Genomic DNA, 25,529 nt, shown 5'->3' with positions numbered 1-25,529 from the left:
GTGTTACTTACTTGGGCCCTGGGACTGAGTCTGACACCTGTTCTTGGCCACTCTGCACCAGGTGTTGTTGGTCATAGTTCAGTTAGGTGAAGAATGGGGTATCGTAGGTTTCCAGCTCCTAGAAGTGAGCTGTTGCGAATGCATCAGCTGCTGGGCTGTGTGCGTCTTCTTGTGGTTGGCTCCACTACTCACATAAGAATAATGGAGTTGTTTAGCTCAGTTGGTTAGAGCGTGGTGCTGATAATGCCACGATTGCAGGTTTGATCCCCGTATGGGACAGTTGCATGTTCCTGCATTGCAGGGGATTGGACTAGATGACCCTTGTGGTCCCTTCCAACTACAATTCTGTGCCTTTATTAGTCTTGTATGCTACTTTTGGAAAACGCCGTTATGTGCGATGTATTTGCCCATCAAACATGCCTCACCTTGTTCTTTAAGGTGGTTCTTGGCCAGAGAGGACATCAGGATATCATAGTGTCATCATATCTTTAGCTGCTCTGGCTTCTTATTTGGGTCCTTCCAGCCAGTTAGTATGACAATCCGCTCCATTCCAGAATTTCAGGCATAGTCTAGCCCAGCCTCTCTCAGCATCGAGTCCCCAGGTGTTGTTGGACTACAACTCCCACCATCCCTAGCTATGTGGTCCAGGGTGACAAGCGTTGTAGTTCAACAACATCTGGGGACTCAAGGTTGAGGGAGGCTGGGCTAGCTCCTAAACCCACCCTCATTCTTGTCAGACCACCTGTGAAAGCCAGGCTGTCAAGATTTTCTTCAAAACTATAATAGCAAGAAATGTAAATTTTCAAAAATCATCAAGATTCTCATAAAGTATTCAGGAGTCCTTAAGGCCAAACAGAATTGTGGCATGTGGTCTGTATATTTTGCATCTCTCAACTATGAAATTCTAGCATTGCTGTTAATTAGTTTATTCCTATCTGCAAAGCAACCTTTTCTGAATACAGTATGCACCTTTTCTAGTTGAGAACATTGTGTTGCTTTACATGTTACAAAAGTCCTACAGATAAGCTGTTTCCATGTAGCAAACCATACAGAGTAGCAATCTTCACATTCAGTTGTCATATGATTGGCTATGGTTTCAAAGCAGAGATTGGTGCAGCAAAAAAACAAACTATGCAATTTTCAGCATAAATGGGCTACACATTTGATTAAAATGCATGTCGTTTGTGTACAGATATTTCAGTGTGTCAAGCACCCCTTAGGTTTTAGTTGATTACAGTAATGACTTGCCTCTTTCAGATATCATTTTTGAATAGTGTCTGATTTAAAGTAATTTGTTTCAACAGCGACCCAGCTTTGTTAACAATAGTCTCTCTATCAATTAGGAAGTAGACAGGTATTTGAAGCACAATGATTTCTTAGCTCTAAGGAGGAGGGAAATGCTGTACAAGAAGTGGTTTGAGAATGTTTCAAGCCCGCTACTACAGAAAATTCAGGACAAAGTTGACAACCAGTCAAGTGAAGAAATAGAGGAAAGGAAGCGAAAGCAGCTCTCCCTTTACCTAAACTACTGTAATAAGAAGGTATTGGTAAAGAAAAAAATGTTTTTTTTCTTCTGAAAGGCACTTGGAGGGATGTTAGCAAAATTGTAGAGTTTGTTTCCTTTGACTAAGGCTGGGATCAAAATTGTCTGCAAAGAATTAATAGTTATTTTAATAACAAAAGGCTCACAGAACATGCCTTGAGCTCTTACAGGTTCATCGTAGAGAAGTGTATTTGTGTGAGGAAAATATATTGTTTGTTGTACCAATGAAGAGTGAAAAGAATCAAAAATTCAGGTGCTGTAATGAGCAACCCCAGTGGTTAATGTAACCCTCATAATGTTTACATGTAGTCTAGACAATTGAATGGCTCAGTAGACTTAGATTGTGTCCTTTTTATTCAAAACAGCTTACGAGCAATGGGAGGATACAGTGTTATCTGAAGCATAAATCTGAACTGTGGTGCCATTTCTTAAACAAGCATTATCTTCAGCATTATCTGGGTTTGAACAGACAAATTGAGGACTCTATTCAATTTGTTTAACAAATAAAGACACATTTCCTTCTGCACTGAAGATTGATTTGGTTTTATTTTGTAAATCAATTATTCTATTAAAGATTTTCACAATACACTAAAATAACAGCTCCAAAAACTAAAAGCAGAACAAGTAGAATATGGAGTCCTCTCCTGGAGGCAATTCTCAGCCCCCCCCCCAAGCTCTCCCCTGGGATCCCTCCTTTTTCTTCCCAGCCTCTCACTCTGGGGGAGATTTGGTCATATAGGGAAGAGCAAGTTATAGGTGCAAGAGCATAAGAGTGCAGAGTATGGCAGTCAGGCTCCTTAGTGGCTGGCAGTGTTTGCTTTCCCTTTGCTACATTCCAGAATGAGTGGGACCCACCTACTGTTTTCCTTTCAGCAGATGTGTGTGACTAGCAGAGAGGGAAACATGGAGGTTGGATGTGTGGCATGTTCTTTGCTAGTTGTATATATTTCATCATTTGCCAACAGAATTGCCAAGTGTATTGTTGGTTCATCAAATTGGATACATTTTTCTTCTTCAAAGAATTAGATGACTTCTTCACAAAGGACTTTGTATACAGAACTATGAAAATATAGTTGCAAGACAAATGCAGAAAACTGTCAACATAACTGGAGGGAAGACAAGCCCATATTTTTGAGGGAAATGGTGTGGGAACATTAATGCAGAGCAAAGGGAACTGGATTGAAAATTCCAATTTGCAAACTCAGTGAAGTAGATGGAACTGGACAAGTATACCTTAAAGGATGGAACAAAAAGCCTAGCCATGGAGCCATGAACTGTCAGATAAATATTTGGATTTGAAACAGATAATCAGGTTCAGGTTGATATTATGGACTCATTGCATAGCTTTGAGCATTGCTATTGCCTGACATCCCTGACAGCTATTCTCCATCCTCACTCCCCATTTGTAAAATGGGAATAATAGTAACCTATCTCACAGGTTGCTGTGAGGGTGAAAAAGTGCTATATAGGCAGGTATAGAATCGTTGTTGTCACTCATCTGTCTTGGGAGACAGTGGAAGAGTGAAGCATTGGGGGATGAGTCAAACTGTTGGAGAGTTACAGCACCTGCTGTGGCTATAGAGACTGATACAGGAGAGACATTTTTTTTTTGCAGGTGGGGCAAATGAAGGAGTCTTGTTTTGCTGCTACAGGTACAGCCTGGCATTTCTTCTCAGCACTCCTTCCAGCAGTCAATTCTTCTCTGGTCACTGCTGTGGATACACAACCTGTCTGTCTCCTGGCATTGCAATCATCTGCAAGGGATTCCCTCATGGCAGGGTTCATGTTGCCAGCCTTCATGTCATATTTGCAGACATCTTTGGAACACAGAGAGGGTCTGACAATGGGCCTGGTGCCTGAAGCCAGCTCTCCATAGAGCCTGTCCTTGGAGATCCTGCCATCTTCTATTCTGCATACTTGACCAAGCCAGCATAGACATTGTGGAGATAGAAGTGTGAACATGCTGGGAATGTGGGCTCAGGAGAGAACATTTTTGTTTGAGACACTGCCCTGCCATCTGATTTTGGCACAGCCCACGTGGAAGGCATTGAGACATCCCTCCTGGTGGGTGTAAGGTGCCCATTATTCACTTCATAAGCAGCAAGCTGAACACAGTGGACCTCCATCTTGGTATTGGAAGTTAGCATCACATGCTCCTAAACTCTTTTGGAGAGGCAAGCCATTGCCATAGCTACCTTGCCAATATGTTTGTCCAGCTCAGCATCAATGGAAAGGTTGCTGGTTATGGTGGATCCCAGGTAGACAAAATTGCCTACACTTCAAGTGTGTGGTAATCAAAGCTGATGTCTATAGTGTTGGCAATGTCCTGTTTGAAAAAAATCTTCTGGTCTGCACATGGCGCCATAAGCAGTGACTCCCTTCTCCTGTCTTCTAACTGCCTTCAGGACAACTTGATTACCAGACTGTTTGAGCAAAAAAACTTCACAAATTGGGCAGATATTCTCTTTGCTTCTCTACGCTATCTTTGATAAGAGGAATACCAAAGGAAGGAAACGGGAGCTGCTGCCAGTTCAACTGCACAAGTAATGGCAGGGGAGACTGGAACAGACCTGAGCTCTGGTGCTGTATAAGAGATCTTAGCAGCTCTCAAGCCAATTCAGAAAGATCCAGCTGAGGTTGAGTCTGATATGACCGCTCTTAAAATAGAAGTTTCGGAGATGCATAAAAAATGGATGATTTTGTGCAGTGTTTGAAAACACACGAGAGGATTACTGAAATGTATCAAAGCATTTCAGATAAACATATCACCCTACTGGAATCTCAGCTGCGGAGGAATAATTTGAAAGTTATCAGTCTGCTTCCAAAGGCTCAAGCAATTGAATTTAGGGGAAAACTCAGCTTAAAAGGCTAGCTGAATGGGCACCAGAAAGATTACAGAGACAGTGGCTATCAAATATTCAAGGGCAGGGAATTCCAAAGGCTAGGTGCCACAACATTAAAGGCCTGATTCCTACACCGTGTGAAATGAATTTCCCGATAAGATCTTCCTGATAAGTAACTGCAGGAGGCCCTCACCTGCAGAGTGCAGTTATCAATTGACAATCTTTTAGGTACCCTGGTCCGAAGGTGTATAGCACTTTTATACACCAAGACTAGTAGCCTGAACTCAGCTCATAGCTAATTCGCAGGCAGTGCAATTATTTCAACAATAGGGTAACATGTTGGTGATATCTGTCCTGTGAGCAGTTGAGCCGCTGCATTTTGCACCAACTGCAGCTTTTGGACTATCCTCAAGGTCTCAAGGACAGCCCCACATAGAGCATGTTGCAGTAATCCATGGTGTTTGTTTTAAGGAATGAGGCAGAAATTTAAAGCAGGGATGCTTAACTTTGAGAGCATCTGTTTCAATTTTTGCAAGGAGAATTGGAGTGAGCCTAACCCATGTCAAACAGCCCGTCATCATGGTTCTGCTCACTCCCCAGGACCTCTGCTAGCTGCTACGCTGTCTATTCTACACTGTCTATTCTATTGCTACACTAATGTTGGGGAAGGGATAGTAGTCAGCAAGGTGCCATGTTCTATGTGAGCTCAAGGCACACAGGAGAAGCCTGCTGGTGCCCAGTCAAGAGGTCAGGTCAGGAGTTGAAGTCCCCTGCAGCACCTTGGAGAGTTCTCAGGGTCCTACTATGGTAGCTGCATGTGCATAGCTGTCAACTTTCGGATTTGAAAATAAGGGATCAGCAGCCTCACCTGTCCTGGGGACAGTCTACGCTACGGTATATCTGACAATCCAGGATAGCAGTGGGAAGCGGCGCTGGAATAAGGGAATTTCCAGCAAAAAAAGGGAGGGTTGACAGCTATGTGTATGCGTGAGCTGCGTCTCTTGACCAGGCATCCCCAAACTGCAGCCCTTCAGATGTTTTGGCCTACAACTCCCATGATCCCTAGCTAACAGGGCCAGTGGTCAGGGATGATGGGATTGTAGTCCAAAACATCTGGAGGGCCGAAGTTTGGGGATGCCTGCTTTTGACTAAAGCCTACAATAGATTGGCTCTGTCTGCCCAGAGGAGCTGGGTGGCTTAAGTGCCCTTGCAGCCATTGGCTGAGGTGACGGGTACCATGAGAGAGTGCTCCTCTGAATCATAGGTGGGTGTTAGGGTGGCATCCTCAGGTCTGTGAGTCCTGAAGATAGTCCTGGCAGTTCTTCCCCAAGGATGGGATCAGAACGTTGTCCTTTTCAGCCTATGGACACAGTGCAGGTCTTTGGCTTGTGAGTCATGGCAGAGGTCTGATGTCTTTCTTCTTTAAGGCAAGTGGCACTGGCATTGTCATTTTCTTGGAATCATGGAGCTTGTAGTTCATTAACTCAAGTGGCGAAATACACTACCAGCACTTCCTGTCTTCTTCAGAACCTTGTGCTTCCTATTAACCTATCCAGCTTGCACATGTCCCCTTAGGATGTAAGCAGGTATAGGAGGAGGGGAATGAGAAGAACAAAGAACAAACGCTCTCCAAATTCCTCCCCCTATAGGTCTTCTCTCCCTGTCCTGCCTTGAACACGCTTGTGACTGCATGGATTTTACTTTTACTTTCTTTTTACTTGTAATGCATGTTTGTATTTGTAATGCACAAACCTGATGCTACTTCCAATGGTTGTTAGAGGCAATGTTTTCCACACTGCATGGTGTCTTTCTGAAGTGGGGGAGGGCCGGGAGACTGGAGGGACCCACAACTCCTCCCCCCTAGTTGCTCTTTGCTGGTACTGCTGGGTCCCTCCATAGCTGCAGATGTGGGGAGGAATCAAGAAGGGCCTTTCATGCTTATGTTTTAAATGTGTTGTAAGTTGTTTGAGATCTTTTTGTATAACACATGACTAACAAGGTTAATAACTAAACAACTAACTAAAAAATAAAAACCCCATGCATCTATTTTCATTCCTTTATTTTTAAGAACACCAAACCCTCATTTTGCCCACTGTGAAACATGTTGGAAATGTTTGCTTTACTGGAAGTTCTTGGGTGCACAATGCTGTGGACAAAAATGGTGTGTGCACCTGTGTCATGAAGGACCTGATGTCTGGAACTTCCAGATAAATGCACCAAAATCAAGAAAGAAGTTAAATAGGGGGAAATGGACATTGCGGAAGCAGTAATCTAGGGGAAGCTGAGCAGACAAGAACGCAGCACAGATAGATCTCCTCAAGCACTGCCCACAATGGTCAGTGAGAAAGATTGAGATAGACAGAGGCATAAAATTCAAAGTTCTCATATGTGGGCGAAAGCACACACAGAAAAATCAGATTTCTTCAATCCACATGCATGTTTACACCCTAATATGGACAAAGCTCAAGTCACTGTTCTTTGAAATATAATGCTGTTCTACGTAAGCAGTCTCATCGTTTGCTCTCTCCTCCTGGCTTTGCTTCTTGCTAATGAAAATACCACAAAATTAGCAAATAACCACAGAGGCCAGTGGCTGATCAGTGGTTGGGTTTTGTAGAGAGAGAGACTCAAGACCACAGGATTAAACAAAAAGACATAATCCAATATTGAAAACATATGATGGCACATTTTCCAATGTACACAGCTTCCAGTTTTTAAAAATCAGTTTTCAGATTTCATACTCTCTTTAGGGCTGTGTACTACCATATCAAATTACTTGTGGTTGCTTATCTGTTTGCATGTTTGTGGCAGACACAGTTTTGAAGGACAAGAGTCCTTTTCTTTTGGAACACAAAGCAAGCAATTACCTACCCAGCCATTTTTTTTACAGATGAAACTAGAAAAGTAGTTATGTTTACATGTGGCTGAAGATGCTAACCTATCTGCTGCATATTATATAATTTATGCTTCAACAACTTGTTCCCTTTTTGGCTATAAAAGATAATATTAACGAAACTGAATGTCCTGCAGTCTGTTCATAATGAACTTCAGCTACTGCTGTGTGAAATTCCCTTAGAGTGCACACACTTGTGCGCCTGAGGCAAACTTCAACCTCCCATTCAGATATTTTTGAAGACCAGGTGCAGGTTGCTGAAGCTGAAAACTGAGAACCAGCTGTTCACACTAATGACATTTCAACAAAACATCTGCAAAAATTGGGTCAGTGATTTGATTTATTGGGGAATGTAATGTAGTAGGGAAAAGGGGCTGCCCCACGTAAATAGGGACAGGTGGAGGGATATTTACAAATGATTCCTAGGACTGTGTCCATATTTTCTAATTTTATGTTGTGAACTGTCCTGTGATCTTTGGATGAAGGGTGGTATACAAATAAAATAAAATAAATATAGAAAATTGTCCAGTAGCACCTTAGAGACCAACTAAGTTTGTTCTGGGTATAAGCTTTTGTGTGCATGCACACAATTTATTTATTTATTTCGACTGTATCAGACCAACATGGCTAAAATAAATCAGTATGCACCTTTTGTACAAAGGAAGAGCGGCGCTTACCATGCTGGAATTGTAACTTCCTTGTATTAGCTGTTGCCTCCTGTGCTTTTCTGTTCATGTATTTGTTTTGTCCTTTGCTTGTGTCTTCTGTTCCGTTAGGCTTCATCTGATCCTGGCCCCCCAGCCTCCCTTTGTGTGCTTCTTCCTCCTTTCCACCCACTTTTTGAGTCTTCTTCCTCTGGCTCATACTTTCCCTCTTTTCTGCCCCCGTTTCCATTTTCTCTCCTTTCCGTCTCCCCTTCCACTTCTCCACCAATCGTCGTTCTCCCCTCCGTCATGCTTCCTCCCTCAGTCCCAGCTCATTTCTTTCACTTGCTTCCTCCCGTTCCCCCTTTCCTCCACTCGCCTTCTCTTTTCTTTCAGTCTCCCTTCTTACAGCTGACCTCCTCACAACCGCCCAGTCCTTCAGCTGCTTTGCAGCTTCCTGCTCCTCCTCCAGCTGCTGCTTCTGAGCCGCCTTCCGATGCGTCAGCTTCTGAACTCTCTCTGCCTGCACAGCAGCCTCCACCTTCAGAACACGAGCCTCTTCGTGACTTCAGCGCTTACCATTCCCATAACCCTTTCTTTCTCCCTATACCTCCACCCATCCAGTCCTACAGGAGATATCAGGCTCGGCAAAAGAATAGTGACACCACAAAATATCCTTGAAGACGGAAGACGCTTGGGGTCCCTTCAGTGCCATGGCCTGCAAAAGCGCCAGCCACGGTAGACAAGGTTCAGGGGCTCACACTTTCTAAGGTTTCTCACATGTTCTGTCAATGCTGCTGCTGAATTGTGTGGTGAGATGTTCTGTATTCAGTGTTACCTGCACTATGGATATCATGAAGTGAAAGAGAGAACCAAGCGGGACAGTTAAGGACATCGTTTATCAACTGTCTGATGCAACACTTTGACTCCAAAAGGTGTGTACTACACAAAGGTGTACACCATACAAGATTGTAAGCTCCTTGGAGCAGGGGTGTGTCCTACATTTGTTTGCGGGCCTACAATCCTTGCAATGAAATGAAAGCTTAACTTGTGTTTCCAAGCTGTGTCTTGAAGGCCCCACCTGGATGTGATAACACCTGTGCTACCTGGTTTGTGGTGTGGTTTCTCCTGTGAGTGCCATTGGCAAAAGATCCTGTGTTGCACTTAAGTGGGGATGCTAACTCGTTTTTGTTGGAAAGCGTTAGCTCCTCCATGATGCTGCAGATTGCAAGGTTTCTTGTTTTGGAGCAGATATACAGGCTTAAAACCGTGTAGTTTTGTCATGTGTCCTACTCTTTGATTAAGAAGTCCTTCAAATCAAATGTTATGTTCAGCACAATTTTTTTAGCATACTTAGCACTGACAACTTCATTTTTTCAGACAAATTATTTCTGTGGGGGGTCTTGCTCTTGATCAGGACCATGTCAGATGGGAATATTTGTTTTAAAAAACCTATCTCTTGCCTCATGGACACATGCTGTTTTCCTCCTGAAAATACCTCACAACTTATTTTTACTCTGAAGTTTCTACATACTGCAAATAGCACCTTTTGATAAAAACTTAGAGAAGAAAGCAGTGCGAGGAGAAAGGTTTCTCTCAGGGTGGTCCAACCCACACCCCGAAGGCCGCATGTGGCCCATGAGGCCTTTTTGGGTGGCCCTTGTTCCACCTTTGTGGAATGAGGGCTTTTGGGGGGGGGCGGATGCTTTTTTTGGGGGGGGCGGAGAATTGCTGGTGATACCGTGTTTCCCACATTTTAAGACACCGTCTTATATTAATTTTACTCAAGAAAATAAGCCTATGGCTTATTTTCGGGGGGTGTCTAAAAATGTTTATTACCATAAGTACCACATGGTTCTGGGCACCTGCCTCCTCCTGCTGCATTGCTGCTGCTGGCTCCCGGAGGCTCGGGGCGCTCTGCGCAGCGCTGTTGGGCACCTCCGGGAGGAGGAGGAGGCGGCCTGCCAGGTCGGCGCCCAGCAGCCCCGAGCCACGTGGCGTTTTCAACCGTAAGCAACAAAGCAAGGCGCAAGGGTAACTGAAAGGAAACACATTTTTAAAATGGCAAAGGGGGCAAGCCGCTTGTGCACTCGGCGGTGGCAGCGAAGCCCAGAAGCCTATTTGACTATGAGGAGCGGGAGAGGAAGCGGCGGGAGCGATAACAAAACCCCACTTCTCGCCCCTTTTCCTCAAGTCGCCTGAGAGAACCAAGAGAAAAGCACGGCGTTTGTTGTTAGTTGCCTTGGCAACCCGAAACGGGACGGCAAGTGGGGAGGGACACAAGAGCGAACCATTAGTGGATCTGTCGGCCGATCGCTCTTGCGCTCGCGGCATAGCCAGAGAAGGAGGTGGTGGCGAGACCAAGCCTTTTGGCCGAAGCAGGGAGCCAGCGCTCCTGTTGTTTCTAGTCAGGGCCCATTGACTTGGGACTCTGCGGGGCGGAGCGGGAGCCGGCAGCCGCCTCAGGGGCTCGCAGAGCGCCCTGAGCCTCCAGGAGCAACGCTCGGGGCGCTCTGTGCAGCGCTGCTGGGCGCCGACCTGACAGGCTGCTTCCTCCTGCTGCTGCCGCCGCCGGCGTTGTTGCCGCACTGAATCCACGAAAACCGAAGCGGCTGGGGTCAGGAGCACCCGAGCCAGCGGCCTCGTCTCTTCCTGGCCCTGCCAAGGAGGCCTGCTGCCCCGCCGCCCGGAGCTGCTGGGCGCTCCATCCGCGCTGCTGAGTGCTCTGCGCTGCAGCAGCCGGTTCCGGGTGAAATCACTTCAAACCTCAGCGCTGAAGTTCCTCCTAGGCGCGCGCTACAGCTGAGCCAGGAACAGCTGATTCCCGTGCTACAGCTGATCTGCACCTCCCCGCTCTGCTTCCTTGCTTCGCCGGTGCCTGGGTGCTCCGTGCTGCAGTAGCCGGTTCCAGGCCCCGAGCTGGCAGGCATGTCTTATTTTCAGGGTATGTCTTACATTTCTCAAATGCTTAAAATTGCTGCCCTGGCTTACTTTATGACTACGTCTTAAAAAGGGGGAAACACGGTAAGTACACTTTAAAAATACGTGCTTCATGCATTATGTAATTTGATGCTTAGTGACCACAAAACCTGTTTTTGGTAACAGAGACACCTGCTTAATACACATAATTCATAATTTGGGGACTATTGTACAAAAAATGACAACCTCGGTAATGCTGAAAGACAAAAAAGATAAAAAAGTTACTATTGTGACTTGATTTATGAAATGAATGGTGCCATTTATGCATTAAGATGATGGAGTAAATGCTAGCTAAATGTTGAGGTACTGTGAATATTCATCTGTGATACTTTATCTGAAAGGTGTACTTTAGGGATTAGGTAAAGGTAAAGGGACCCCTGACCATTAGGTCTAGTCGTCACCGACTCTGGGGTTGCATGCTCATCTCGCATTATTGGCCGAGGGAGCCAGCGTATAGCTTCCAGGTCATGTGGCCAGCATGACAAAGCTGCTTCTGGCGAACCAGAGCAGCACATGGAAACGCCGTTTACCTTCCCGCCGGAGCGGTACCTATTTATCTACTTGCACTTTGACGTGCTTTCAAACTGCTAGGTTGGCAGGAGCTGGGACCGAGCAACGGGAGCTCACCCCGTTGCAGGGATTCGAACCGCTGACCTTCTGATCAGCAAGCTCTAGGCTCTGTGGTTTAACCCACAGCGCCACCTGCGTCCCACTTTAGGGATTACATAGAAAATATTAGCTACCTGCTACGTAAATATTATGTTGCATCCATAGCTTGCTTGACTTCCACTTTTTCTTCTTTTACAGGGCAGTGCATTTTTAGAAAGCTATAATACTTCCTCTTATGATCCTTTCTTTCTGAAATGTTCTACAGACACTTGCAAGGTAGGAGAGCCAACATGCTGAATTTATTGCACTGATGAGAATTGTATTGGTTTCTTGGCATCATAGGCAGAGCCGGTGAAGGGATGTGTATGCATTAACAATATTTACAAATTAGATAATTAACACATTGTGAATTATTTGGCAGTTTAGGGAATTGCCCACTGGTAAACACATCTTCACACACTTGACCTCCTTTCTCATCAGGATCTTCACATTTTCTTCCCCTCCCTTGGACATACACAATTCACATTTTGTGCCGTTAGATGAATTCCCCACAGTACTGTGGCTGTGGACTTTCTTTTCTCAGTTCCCAGTGGCTTGAATTTGGACTCGGGGGGGGGGGGGGGAGAAGAAGAGTGGGAAGTGGGAGTGACCATAGTACTTTCACAAGAAACTCCCAAATCTGAACTTTTACTCTTAAGCACCAGACTATATATGCCATAAACCAAAACTTCTCTTCTGAAATGGATGTTTTGAAGGGATTTTTAAGTGGACCCCCAGATCCTTAGAATGCCCACTCTCAAGTATGCCATGAGTTACAAATACTTAGATGTGTTTGGATTTGAGTCTGCTGTTCTATATGCATGGATTGGACCTATGTACTAATATACTGTCTATTCTAGATGGTCCTGAAAGACCCACATTGGCTTCCAATACGTTTCTGAGCACAATTCAAAGTGTTGGTATTGAGCTTTAAAGCCTTAAATGGCCTTGGCCCAGTATAGTTGATGGAGTATCTCCACCCCAATTGTTCAGCCCGGGCACTGAGGTCCAACTCCGAGGGCCTTCTGGCAGTTCCCTCACTGTGAGAAGTGAAGCTACAGGGAATCAGGCAGAAGGCCTTCTCAGTGGTGGCGTCCTCCCTGTGGGACACCCAGCAGATGTCAAGGAAATGAGTAGACAGTCATGTATAGGGAAGCTTTTTAATGCACAATGTTTTTATATATGTTGGAAGCCACCCGGAGTGGCTGGGGCAACCCAGTAAGATGGGCAAAGAACTACTATTACTACTACTAATGCTGCTGCTGCTACTACTACTACTACTAATAATAATAATAATAAAACAAGCTGGAAAAATTACTGTGCACTGTGTAACATTTATGTTTGGTTGTTCATGTGCTATGAATGTTAATACTTCACAAATAATTTTAAAAAGGGGAAGGAAGTAAGAACTTGCCTGTATTTTTAATAGGTTTCAGTTCCACCTTTATACGATCCTTTGTTAAAGGAGATACGAGGAAGATACCTTGAGGCTGGCATTATTCAGCAGTGTGACTCAGGTATTTCTATGCTGCAGTGCTTGGCTATGGGCTTCTGTGGCACATTCTGTTTCGAGACTTAATGCCCAATAGCCTAGGTAAGGAAGGGCCCTTGCCCTGCTCTCTTCTTCTTTCCCTCTCTGCACCAACCTGTCAGGTTAGTCAGACTAGCCCCGCCCCCGATATGTTCTATTGATTTTGTAAAAAACAATAGAATATAGGCAACACGAATAAACCCACACACCCTGGTCTCTCACAAATAATTTTACATCGTTAAATCCCATAAGTAAGGACAGTAGAAAGGTAAATGTAAAGGTACACCTGACCGTTAGGTCCAGTTGCGGACAATTCTGGGGCTGCGCGCTCATCTCCCTCTATAGGCCGAGGGAGCTGGCATTTGTCCGTAGACAGCTTCCGAGTCATGTGGCCAGCATGACTAAGCCACTTCTGGCGATCCAGAGCAGCACACGGAAATGCCATTTACCTTCCCGCCAGAGTGGTACCTATTTATCTACTTGCACTTTGACGTGCTTTTGAATTGCTAGGTGGGCAGGAGCTGGGACTGAACAACGGGCGCTCACCCCGTTGCAGGGATTCAAACTGCCAACCTTCCGATTGGCAATCCCTAGGCTCTGTGGTTTAGACCACAACGCCACCCTCGTCTCTAATAAGGACAGAAAAGCACTTAAAAGGAGAATTATCTGATGTATCTTCTCCAGAACCCAGCATGAGCACTGGATGGCTTCAGACTCTTGGAGGAAGTATTTATAAAGAGTGGGAACTTTGCTGCATGAAACATGTCTGGCTTGGCTTGGCCCTCAGCCCACCACACATCATCGGCTAGCCTTTCCACAGGGGCTAGGCAACTATACCAAGGGTGGATATAAAAGTCAGGATCTGTTTTCCATCCTCTGGCTATGGCCCTTTGACTCAAGATGCAGGATGGAGGAACTGAAGGATGCAGATAGAATCACTTAGGGTCGTTTGGTCTTCCCCCAAAGTTTATGAAGTGGTAAAGCTGGTGGTGCTATATATCTGGGAGGGGTGAATTTGACCATAGGTAAAGGTAAAGGGACTCCTGACCATTAGGTCCAGTCGTGACCGACTCTGGGGTTGTGCGCTCATCTTGCACTATTGGCCGAGGGAGCCGGCGTGCAGCTTCCAGGTCATGTGGTCAGCATGACAAAGCCGCTTCTGGCGAACCAGAGCAGCGCACGGAAACGTCGTTTACCTTTCCACAGTAGTGGTCCCTATTTGCTTGCACTTTGACTTGCTTTCGAATGCTAGGTTGGCAGGAGCTGGGACCGAGCAACAGGAGCTCACCCCGCTGCAGGGATTCGAACTGCTGACCTTCTGATCAGCAAGCCATAGGTTCTGTGGTTTAACCCACAGCGCCACCTGCGTCCCGAATTTGACCATAGTTTTGCCTTTATCTCTGAAAGTAGTCACTCCAGTTTATGGAAATAACCTTCATGCTTTTGACTTCCTACAGGAAAATTATTTTCCTCCAAAGAGATGAGTGAGCTCCATAAGGCAGAACTGCCACTCCTTCCATTGAGTCGGCAACTTATGAATCCAATAGAGTGGTTAAAAATTCCAGCTGGGTACATAGAAAGTGAGATTCGTCAAAAGAGCCGGTAAAGTTTGTCACTGCTTTTTAAACAAATTCTCTTTATTCCATATTTCACACAAGAGGGGGAATAGAGCTGTTTTATGTACTTACCATGGAACATGTGAATAACATAGCCAGTGGCTTTAATATAAAAGCTTAAATGTGTGCATACTTTCTTTTCCGTTGAAGAAGGGGCTGTTGGTTACACTTAAGATGTTTCATCATCTGAACTCTCCATCTTTTAAATGCTGTCATAATCACAAAGCATAATTGCATTCATCTGTACTATTTCCCCCCCTGAAACCATCATTAACCAGGAATTGGCTGGCATTTCCTTGTTTGACCACTCATTTGTTTATTTATAGAATCATAGAATTGGAAGAGACCACAAGGGCCATCCAGTCCAACCCCCTGCCAAGCAGGAAACACCATCAAAGCATTCCTGACAGAGGGCTGTCAAGCCTCCGCTTAAAGACCTCCAAAGAAGGAGACTCCACCACACTCCTTGGCAGCAAATTCCACTGTCGAACAGCTCTTACTGTCAGGAAGTTCTTCCTAATGTTTTGGTGGAATCTTCTTTCTTGTAGCTTGAATCCATTGTTCTATGGAGCAGCAGAAAACAACCTTTCTCCGTCCTCTATATGACATCTATATATATATAAACGTAGGCATTGTGTGCGCAGAGGTCACAGCCTTTCTCCGTAACTGCTGAACTGTAATGTAACAAATTTGGCCACAACGTTCCATGCCCATCAGTGAGGGATCTGGCATAAAAAAATCCAAAAAACCAAACCTTTCATACCTAAAATAATGATTAAACACAAAAAGTGGCGCCTAAATTAGATGTTTCCAGCAGAACCTCTGAATACTCCAGCAGCATTCAATAGAAAGGCAGATTGCCCACTGCTGCCTCGAAAGCCGCGCCACCAGATGACATCACAAAATTCCACAGCAACCAACTGAAAACAGGTCTTTTGCAGCAACAAGGCCCGTCATTGCCAAGTGGAGGTAGGGGCCTGCCTGGGGGGGGGATGGGCCCCCCGAATAGGGGGCAGGGATAGGTAATGGGTCAGAACAGGGTGGGGGAGACACAGGGATGAAACCTGCCCTCTCCACAGTGTCTCGCCTCGGCTTTGCAGACTAGGCTGAGTGGCTTTAGGGGCCTGCCTGGGTCGGGGATGGGGGGGGGGGGTCAAATAGGCTGCAGCATAGAATCAACTGAATATGGGCCTTTTATAGGGCCGTGCCTTTGGGTAGAATAAATGTTATTTCACATAACACACGTGGGTAGGGGAGTCAGGGTTGGGACAGGGCAAAATTTTATAGAACACGCGCATTGGGGGAGTGATTGTGTGCAATGAACGGGTCACAGGAATAACCCGGGGGGGTGGGGGTGGATGGAGGAGAGGAGGGAAATCACAGGGTTAAATGGGGGTTAGGGGGAGTAGAGGGGGGAAATCACAGGGATATGCCGGGGTGGGGGAAGAGGGGGCATAATAGGTCATGGATCAGGACAGAGTTGGGGGATTCTCAGGGATGAGGGGGGATCACAGGGTAAAGTCGGGGGGGTGAGGGGAGGAGTGGGGGAATCACAGGGATACTTCAGGGATCGACACAGGGTAGGGGAAATCACACAAATAACCCAAAGCAACGTGTGGCAGGGCCAGCTAGTCCTTTTATATATTTGAACATGGCTATCATATCACCCCTTAACCTTCTCTTCTCCAGGCTAAACATACCCAGCTCCCTAAGCCGTTCCTCACAAGGCATCGTTTCCAGGCCTTTGACCATTTTGGTTGCCCTCTTCTGGACACGTTCCAGCTTGTCAGTATCCTTCTTGAACTGCAGTGCCCAGAACTGGACACAGTACTCCAGGTGAGGTCTGACCAGAGCAGAATACAGTGGTACTATTACTTCCCTTGATCTAGATGCTATACTCCTATTCATGCAGCCCAGAATTGCATTGGCTTTTTTAGCTGCTGCATCACACTGTTGACTCATGTCAAGTTTGTGGTCTACCAAGACTCCTAGATCCTTTTCACATGTACTGCTCTCAAGCCAGGTGTCTCCCATCCTGTATTTGTGCCTTCCATTATTTTTTTTTGCCCAAGTGTAGTACTTTACATTTCTCCCTGTTAAAATTCATCTTCTTTGCTTTGGCCCAGTTGTCTAATCTGTTAAGGTCATTTTGAAGTGTGATCCTGTCCTCTGGGGTATTAGCCACCCCTCCCAATTTGGTGTCATCTGCAAACTTGCTCAGGATGCCCTCAAGCCCATCATCCAAGTCATTGATAAAGATGTTGAATAACACTGGGCCCAAGACAGAACCCTTGGAGGTAACAGATTAGAATTGATTCCATGCAACTCGACTAGACAGGACTCTAGCACTCTCCCGCCCCGGCCCTGCTCCCACAGTGGAGGCTACCTCTCTCCAAATATATGGGGCCCCAAGCTGTCAAGGGCTTTATATACTAATCACAACACTTTAAACTTAGCCTGGGAGCGTATTGGCAACTAGCACATGATGGAGAATTTTAAGTTGTTTTGAACAATTACCTTTTGGAGAAGAGTGAGGTATTTATATAATAAATAAATATTCAAAGGGAGAATGTTAGGTAGGAAAGCATTCAGGTGTCTAATCCTTGGTCTGACAGGTATAGTCCAATGGCAGTTATGTGATATGAAAGTAGATCTTTTGAGTCATGCCAGGAGATTCAGGTTTGATCTCTAGCAAAATTAGTTTGCTAGGCTTTTTAAATCTTAGAAGGCTTAGTTGATAGCTCAGCTGAGAAATACATGGTGCAAGAAACTGGTTTGTTTTCAGCACTCTTGTCTTCCAGTTCCAATGGAAATGTATATGAGGTTGGGCAGTATGCAGACTATTAATGTGTAGAGATGAAAGTTACAGCTGCAATACAAGAGCGAGGAAGAGGCCTTCATCTTGGCAAATGAGTGCCTTTTGTGGTACAGTGGTACCTTGATTCTCGAACGTCTCTGTTGACAAACTTTCAGAACCCGAACGCTGAAAACCCAGAAGTAAATGCTTCTGTTTTCGAATATGCATTGGAAGTCCAATGGCTTCCACTGCGTTTTTCAATTTTCTCAATTGAATTTGCAGACAGCCCTTTGCGCCTCAGTTTTCGAATGTTACGGATTACGTTCAAGAACTGAGGTACCACTGTAGTGGTTTTCTGGAAATAATCTCTTTCCAAAGTCAGGGCTGCAAAGAGTCTTCAGGTCTTGGGCAAATGTTCTTATGAGCCAGTGGCTCAGTCATAATAGAATCTCTTTGAGAACTCTGCATCAACAGAAGCCTAGTGTACAGATCAAGGGAAGTTGTAGTACTGTTCTACTCTGCCTTGGTCAGAGTACACTTGGAGTGCCGTGTCTGGTTCTGGGCTATTGACAAGCTGGAACATGTGCCCAAGGGGATCCAGGATCTGGAAACCAAGCCTTATGAGGAATGGTTGAAGGAGCTCGGTATGTTTAGCCTGGAAAAGAGGAACCTGAGAGATATAATGGCTGTCTTCAGATTTCCATGGAAGATGGAGCCAGCTTGTTTTCTGCTGCTCGAGGGTAGGACTCAAACCAATGGATTCAAATAAGCAAGGAGATTCCAACTAAAAATTATGAAGAACTTTCTGAACATATGGATGACCTTGGAAGATGGTGACCTCTCTCTTTCACTGGGGTTTTTAAAACAGAGGTTGAATGATCATCTGTCAGGATTCTTTAGCTGTGATTTCTGCTTTCCGGGGGGTTGGACTGGATGACCCATTGGGGGGGGGTTACCTTCCAACTCCACAATTCTATGATTCTGAGGATCTGTAAGTGCTTCATGTTACACACTATGGCTTGGAAAGTCCCTCTCCCCCTACCCGACTTGGGGGCAGGGGGGTTTGTAAGGATAATTACTCTCAAATTATCCTTAATTAGCTGCACAAACTATCTCCGCTAGTGTGGGAGCCACTTTTCACCATGTCGGAAAGCACCGGAAGTGGATACAAACTTTTTAAGTTCCCTGCCTTGCTTCCTAGGTGCAGGGAGGCTTTCGTGAGATCTCTTCAGCCTTGTGAAATCTCATGAGAGATTTTCAGAAACCAGTAAGCAAGGTAGATAACTTAAAACTCTCTGCTTTGCTTGGGGGAATTAAGTCTTGTTTGGTGCATTGGCTCTGGAAAGTCATCCTAGAGGTCATCTCAGGAGAGCAATGAATGGAATTGGGGGCCTGGTGTGATCCTTCTTCTCTCCTTTTTTCATAATTTAGAGTGAGAGAGAACTTTTAAAAGTGGCAAGATAATTTCCTTTCTCACCCCAATAGTTTTGTCCCCATTACACCAATCTAGTAGGTAAATGATGTTTTTCCATTGTGAAAGGTTCTTTTTATTACCAGCCTGGCCGCTCTCTTCCACACAGATTCAGTCACCCCAGCTAGAGCAGAGCACCTTTGACTATAAAGCACATAGTCCCAGGTTTCCCTGTTTTTTGTAGGGACAACAGAAGTATGCAGGGCAGGGATGGGGAATCTGTGGTTCCCCAGCTGTTGCTGGATCACGGCTCTCTTCATCCTGAGCATTGGCCATGCTGGCCAATTGGGAGTTGGAGCTATTGGGAGTTGGACTCCCAACTGGCCTAGGCATATTCCCATAGCAGGTAGACAGCACTTGCAATCTCATCCTTCGGAAGCAGGGGAGGGATGTGACAAGAGTAGACCCTCGGCAAGGTGAGTCGTTCCTATTCTCCTTCTTCTTTTTTGTAGGAAGGCACATATGAGAGCTAGGAAAGGTAAAGAGCAAGCGAGAACACAAAAGAAGAAAAATATCCTAGCCAGTAGGGGCTCACCAACCGGGAAAGCCAGGAGCCCTGAGAGGCACGGACTGGTCTTGGCCTAACCCCACTCCTCCTGCCAGCATTATAGCCGTCTGCCTTCTAAGACGAGGGAAGGAGATGGCCCACTGAAGATGATTTTCCTACCACTCCACCCCTAATAGAATAGCTATGTGTTGTTCACCAGTATATCTACACATTAACAAGGTTTTGTTCTCAATGTCAATGAAGTGGAAAGGGAATGTTAAGAGTACTGGTCCGTTTGCCATTTTACATTTTATTCTGTGCCACACAGTCTCAACACAACAGTGAACAACTGTTGCAGTAGCAGTAAGCATTAGTGCCTGATAATGGTCTAATTTCGTTCTGTTAAAAGGAGAAAAATGCGCACATCTAGAAACCTGACTTCTGTGGATTTCAAGAGGTAGGGGGACCCGTCCTGGCTTCTGCTGAACGAGAGATGGCTCTGCCAGGAAACCAGATTTCACCTGCATGCCCAGTCTTTTGACAAATCAGATACTAACTGGCTCATCAGTTTGGAAACCAGCAATAAAATCTGCTTCCCAATGATATGCCTTTGAAATGGATTCCTTATCTAAGATGCAAACCAAAAGCAGTGTGGATTCTGAGCCACAGTTACCAGGATAGAGCCTCAGCTTTTGCATTAGACAGATAGCTCAGGAAGATGCATGGCAAGCAACAGCAGTGATACTGTATATTTATTCCCCCCAGGTTAGGAGTCCTACCCTGTGTATAGCACTTTTTTACTTTTGAGTATAGCAGTGCCATACATATGAAACATCCTAGAGCAAAAACTGTTTTTGTCTGGCATAATGTTCCAGGAACACATGGATTAGGTCCTCTAAAGATGTGCACAAACCTGAGCACTAGAGCAGTTACTGATTCTGGCCACAGCACAATAACATAAAGCACAAACCTATTAACAGTAGGGAAGTGAGGGATATATTACACTCTTCTATCTACACAACTAAATGCACTATTTAATTGAAGACAAGACTCTTTCATGGAATCTACTTTCCAAAATGAGGGGCTTGTGGAGAAGAAGATGCTTTTGGTGTAGATCATCCACTTACCTTGCTGCAGTTGGTTCAGTTGAAAAGCAGAAGGGAGCATTAGACCAAGTATTATGCACTGGTCTCTAACAGTTGGTGATGTTGACCTTGTGTGACCCAAAACCAGGTCCTAAAAGGTTACTGATCTTGTAAGAGACAGCCAAGTTATTCAGGACACAGTACTCTTACAACAGTTGTTAGTCCCTTGTAATGTGAAAGATACCATTTGCTCAGGTATCATCCGGTTGGCATGACCATGGCAGCTGTACAAAATAGATACCGTATATAAAGGAGGAGTGTGTCAATTGTTGAGAAATTTTTGCAGATACCTTGCAACATACACACAATTTAGGCAAACTAGTTGAAATGATTAATAGTGGTATTGTTAAGATAGTAATATTGAAGGCCTTTGTTGATTTAAAATTTGTACCATTCATTTGTTTACTCATTGCAGAAGTGTGGTGATTTTGTTATATTTCAAGTATGTATTGAGTTAGATGTAGATACTTGCACAAGTAAATGTGAAATAGCAGTTTTGTTTTTATTCCCGCCCAGGAAAAGTTGTCACAAGTCAGTTTTTGGAATGTGGGATCTGACTTTGAATTGAATAGATGCTCTAGGAAAATTGCATTAAAATAAAATAAGATAAGATAAAAATATAAATACTTAAACACAGAAAACTTTTATTCAGGTCAAGTTTGCAATTCTGTTAAAACTTGTTAAGCAATATAGCACCTAAAGGATACAACTCGCACTAACTTTGCATTGAAAGCAGTACAGTACTTAAGTAGCAGAGAGTCGATTTAACAATGCACAGGAGGGCCCGCCTATTTGTCAAATGCCTGAAACTGGCAACTACTGCTGCCAGCCTTTTTGTACTTCTTCTACAAGGTGCAGCTGTGCTGCAGGTCTTTTGCACAGAAGGGCAATCCGGTGGGCACTTTTGCCTGTTCGCGTCGAAGAGGAAGATCTATTTAATTCCATTATATCCTATGAGCAGTACCCGTAACAAATATGATTTACATTTTGTTTATATTTTCTTGAATTTAGTTCCTGTGTTTTTTCACATTCAGAGGTACAATAAAATATACTTTTGAAAATCAGTATGCCTCCATATGAATCTAGACAAATCATTTTAATAAGCTCATTTTATTCTCTATGCCGATCCAAGGGTGACGTAACCTTCACTGCCTTGGGCCCATTGGCGAAGCTTAAAGGTGCACATTTTACGGGCATCTTCCAGGAAACCCAAGTATTTATTTACATAAATATATTAAACAAATCACATGAAACATATTCATGATTATCAACAAGTATTTTAAATGAATATTTTATAGTTTTTCCTTCTTATAACCAAAATCTGGTTATAAAATGCTTAACAGAACTGAAGAAATTGTTGAAATTTCCTAATAAACTAATAACTAATAAACTTCCTAGTTGCAGGTAGGTAGCCGTGTTGGTCTGATTCGAAACAAAATAAAAAAATTCCTTCAGTAGCACCTTAAAGACCAACTAAGTTTTTATTTTGGTATGAGCTTTCGTGTGCATGCACACTTCTCATACCAAAATAAAAACTTAGTTGGTCTTTAAGGTGCTACTGAAGGAATTTTTTTATTTTGTAATAAACTTCCTATTAATGATAAACAGTATTTAAAGGATCGCGAAGTGCTAAGACTTCAGCATATATTTCCTACAATTAATATCCTGAGGTGAGATTCAAGCAGATTACATTTTTCAGGCGTGAGATTCAATTATTCTAGCCCTGAACGAAATCATTCCCTCAGCATGTATGTCAGTAACATGTGCATACACACACACACATATTAATCCAAGTGGCGACACTTTAAACATTTTAATGCCACATTCCTAATTAAAACTTTAAAGAGCTCTGAAAATTACATTGAAAAGATACATTGGCGTCAGCATTCAAAAATTTCCGTATTCTAAAGAAAGGCACTGCTACAGGATCTCTATATACAGTACATTTTACATTGCATATTGTCACAAACGTAAGCACCCCCCCCCCCCCGAGAAATAATGTACAAGTGATCAGGTGAAGTGATTTTGCAATACCTGCCTGGAAGGAAGGATTATTTGCAAAACACTCAATTCAAATGGCAGCAGTTTGTAGTTCCTAATATTACAAAAAAAACACTTCTTTTCAGGGAAGTGTTTTTGGGTCAAATAACTGCAAATCAAAGCGTACCCAAACTTCCCCTGTTGGTACCTCATGCAGCAGTAAATGTTTAGTTGTAGGTCCCTTGTTTTCTTGCTCTGTTCTGATTTTGGCTACTGGAACTTCCGTGCGACCCAAAAAATCTGTTTAACAACAACACACAAATCATACTCAAATCTGTGTTGAATAACGAAGGCTTCAACCCAATGCACACTAATTTGAGATTAAACTCAATGAAAGTTATAGCTTATTTGTTCATCTTTAGTTCCCCTAACAGACAAAATGCAACAAAAATGGGAACCCCAAAAAAGGAACTCGAAGGAGGAGCAAAAAGCAGCGGGGCAGGTAATTTGTCATGTGGGAAAAGAACCTCAAAACAGTTGATGATGGGCTCCTTCACGCTTGGGACACAGTAAACAAACATGGTCGGAGTCAGGGAATAAAGATCTGTTTGTTGAAAATGGGGTGTATTTATAATGCACTGGAGCAACAAACGAATGGTACAGATGGGCTTGGCAGTGAGCACCTCTCTTCTTTCCCAAATAGCTCTATTGGGGTGTAGAGTACACAACAAACAGCCCAAATGGGGCCACTGTGCTTAAGCTCCAGCCCACGCCATTTCACCTCATAATCCTTAACAAGGGACAAAGCATGATCTCTCTCACAGACAAAATGCAGCACTTACCATCGGGTGAGAACTGGTCCCTGTCAAACATGGTGAGACACAGAACATCTTGATAGAGATCCTTGATGAAGAATTGGCAGTTAAAGTTCCATTTGGGGTTCAAAGTGTCCGGCAGCGCTCTTGTGGTGTAGCTTTGAGACCCCAGGCTGATTTCACAGTAGGGGTTGCTCTTCCCTTGGCATAAAACAGAAGTGTACACATAAACTTTCAAAAAGAACAATGTAGGCAAATCAGAGCAGAGTTAAGGACACTATTTTCACAAGAGGGTAAAAAACAACAACTTTGTATTTATATGGCTCTGATTCAAGTTCAGATTAAAGCAGCTGGGAGCCCTGGTGCAGTTCTCCAGACAGGTCCCGAAAAAGCATTCCTGAAATAAGGTGCCACAAACTAAATCCTGTAGGGTCTTAAAAGACTTATCAAATTTATTATGGGATACATAAACTTTGTCTGACTACAAAAAATAAAAATAAAATACTCAGAGCATGTGCAATTTTACAACTTTCAAGGCAAAACACAACATTTTACCAAACTTGACAGTAAAAATAAAAAAAAAAACTCTGAACATGCTCATGTTCACATTTAAAACACCCACTGTTTTTGTTCACTTCCTGCCTTGGGCCAGGCATAAACTCTCAGCCTAACCTACTTCATGCAGCTGTCATGAAGATATAGGAGGAGGTGTTAAATGGCTGCAATATGGGATTTAGTGCTCGTATCATAGGCATAAAATTTTAGTTATTTTTTTGTAAAAAAAAAAAAAGATTTTTAATTTCAAGTAACAAAACTTATTCACACCAGGAAAACAGAGCTTTGTAGTTGTACTGAAAAGAAAGAAAAATAGTGGCTGATGGTTATAGTTTTAGACAGCCCCCAAAAGGCAATTCAATCAAAGTGTACCTCCATAAGGTTCCATTAATTGGGTGGGTGAAAACCATGTTCGGTTGCCATAACAAAGTCAATAAATGGATACCATATCGTATAGAAGGTGTGAATCTACCCACCACCTTCCCAAAAAATAATAATCAATATTCCTTTTGCGAAATGGTTTATTTGTCTACGAGCACCATGCCTCATACTTGTGAAATCCAGGCTTTGAAAAGAATTGTCTCAAGTACTCTACTTATCTGATTTAAGTTTCTTCCAGAGATACTTGGCTGCTTCTGTTTTTTTTGTATTTGTACCTCTATTATTTTTATTGCATAGTTTTGGCTTACTTGAAATTTTTTTAAAAAAGAAAAGCCTGAAATGTCAGCATGGTTCCTTGCACATAAATTGCTTGGAATGTTGCCTGCAAATTAAGCTTCATAACTTACTTTCGAGAAGGGCTAGAGACTTAAAAAGCAAAACAAAACTGAAAGTTCCAAGTGTGGGCGTGAGCCCTGATGCTGTTGCTCCAATTGCAACCATTACAACCAGTCCCTGCTCAGGTTGTTTGCAAATCTATCTCCCCCCCCCATAGTTCTCTAACTATATAAATACACAGGTATTTCAGTTCCAGAAAATTGCTCGGCAACAACTTATTTGTAGCACTAGACACTCTCATATTAGCTTGCTGAACTTGGAATTATATCACCAAAGACAAACATCCGCCCCTAAATTATTACCATTAGGTTTGCATGCTTTTAATTCAGTTGCTTCAATCACATGCACCATCAAACGTCCTATTCCTGAACTCTTCTGTGACCGAGCTGAAAAACAAAACCAATTTTCAATCAGTAAATCACTTGGACGGAAAAAGAAAGCTGGCCGAGCAACATATGGAACAAAACGCAAGGCATCTAAATTGGCATGTTTGCGCAGAAGCTGGATTGCAGCAGCCAACTTATGGTATCTGTCTGCATTATGCACACATGCCAACTAGCTGCTTTGAAATCTCATTAAGTTTAAAAACTACCCTGGAGGAAGCAGGATCCATCTGCAATTTGTATAAATTTGCCTGGGCAGGGCAGAAGTGTAGACCTACAAAATACAAACTTTCCCTGTTCAGTTTCACCAACATTCTTTCATTGCATGAACAGAATCCTTTCCACAGCACAACTGTTTTGCAACTCAAAACTCCTTCATGCCACTTGTAAAGCCAGAGGCTTATTTTATGAATGTGCCCACA

General features: G+C 43.8%; 2 protein-coding genes across 28 annotated transcripts in view; one reads left to right on the top strand and one right to left on the bottom strand.

Annotated features, from left to right (window-relative positions):
- Positions 1-20,055, top strand: part of LOC118082609 (protein FAM228B) — a 31,893-nt gene extending 11,838 nt beyond the window's left edge. For 5 of the 25 annotated variants that reach the window (XM_088667120.1, XM_088667118.1, XM_088667121.1 and 2 more), the window contains 5 exons: positions 1,344-1,547; positions 11,710-11,787; positions 12,980-13,067; positions 14,539-14,683; positions 15,024-15,340. In XM_088667120.1, coding sequence (XP_088523246.1) covers positions 1,344-1,547; positions 11,710-11,787; positions 12,980-13,067; positions 14,539-14,683; positions 15,024-15,303 — 795 coding nt within the window. In that variant the 3' untranslated portion in view covers positions 15,304-15,340. Of the gene's footprint in view, positions 1-1,343; positions 1,548-11,709; positions 11,788-12,979; positions 13,068-14,538; positions 14,685-15,023; positions 15,341-18,695; positions 18,771-19,417 lie in introns of those variants that run through there. The other 20 variants (XM_088667129.1, XM_060272353.2, XM_088667135.1 and 17 more) reach the window with 17 other exon arrangements.
- A 1,166-nt stretch (positions 20,056-21,221) lies between these two features.
- The window catches only part of ITSN2 (intersectin 2), a 71,792-nt gene continuing 67,484 nt past the window's right edge, over positions 21,222-25,529 (bottom strand). For all 3 annotated transcript variants that reach the window (XM_035110349.3, XM_035110348.3, XM_088667110.1), the window contains exons 37-39: positions 25,027-25,110; positions 23,420-23,593; positions 21,222-22,877 (exon numbers count right to left, since the gene is read on the bottom strand). In XM_035110349.3, coding sequence (XP_034966240.1) covers positions 22,720-22,877; positions 23,420-23,593; positions 25,027-25,110 — 416 coding nt within the window. In that variant the 3' untranslated portion in view covers positions 21,222-22,719. The remainder of the gene's footprint in view (positions 22,878-23,419; positions 23,594-25,026; positions 25,111-25,529) is intronic.

Source organism: Zootoca vivipara, chromosome 3 (assembly GCF_965207765.1).
Source record: "Zootoca vivipara chromosome 3, rZooViv2.hap1.1, whole genome shotgun sequence".
Classification (NCBI taxonomy): Eukaryota; Metazoa; Chordata; class Lepidosauria; order Squamata; family Lacertidae; genus Zootoca; species Zootoca vivipara.
The sequence above is the reverse complement of the archived record's forward strand: the minus strand, read 5'-3'. Positions and strand labels throughout refer to the sequence as shown.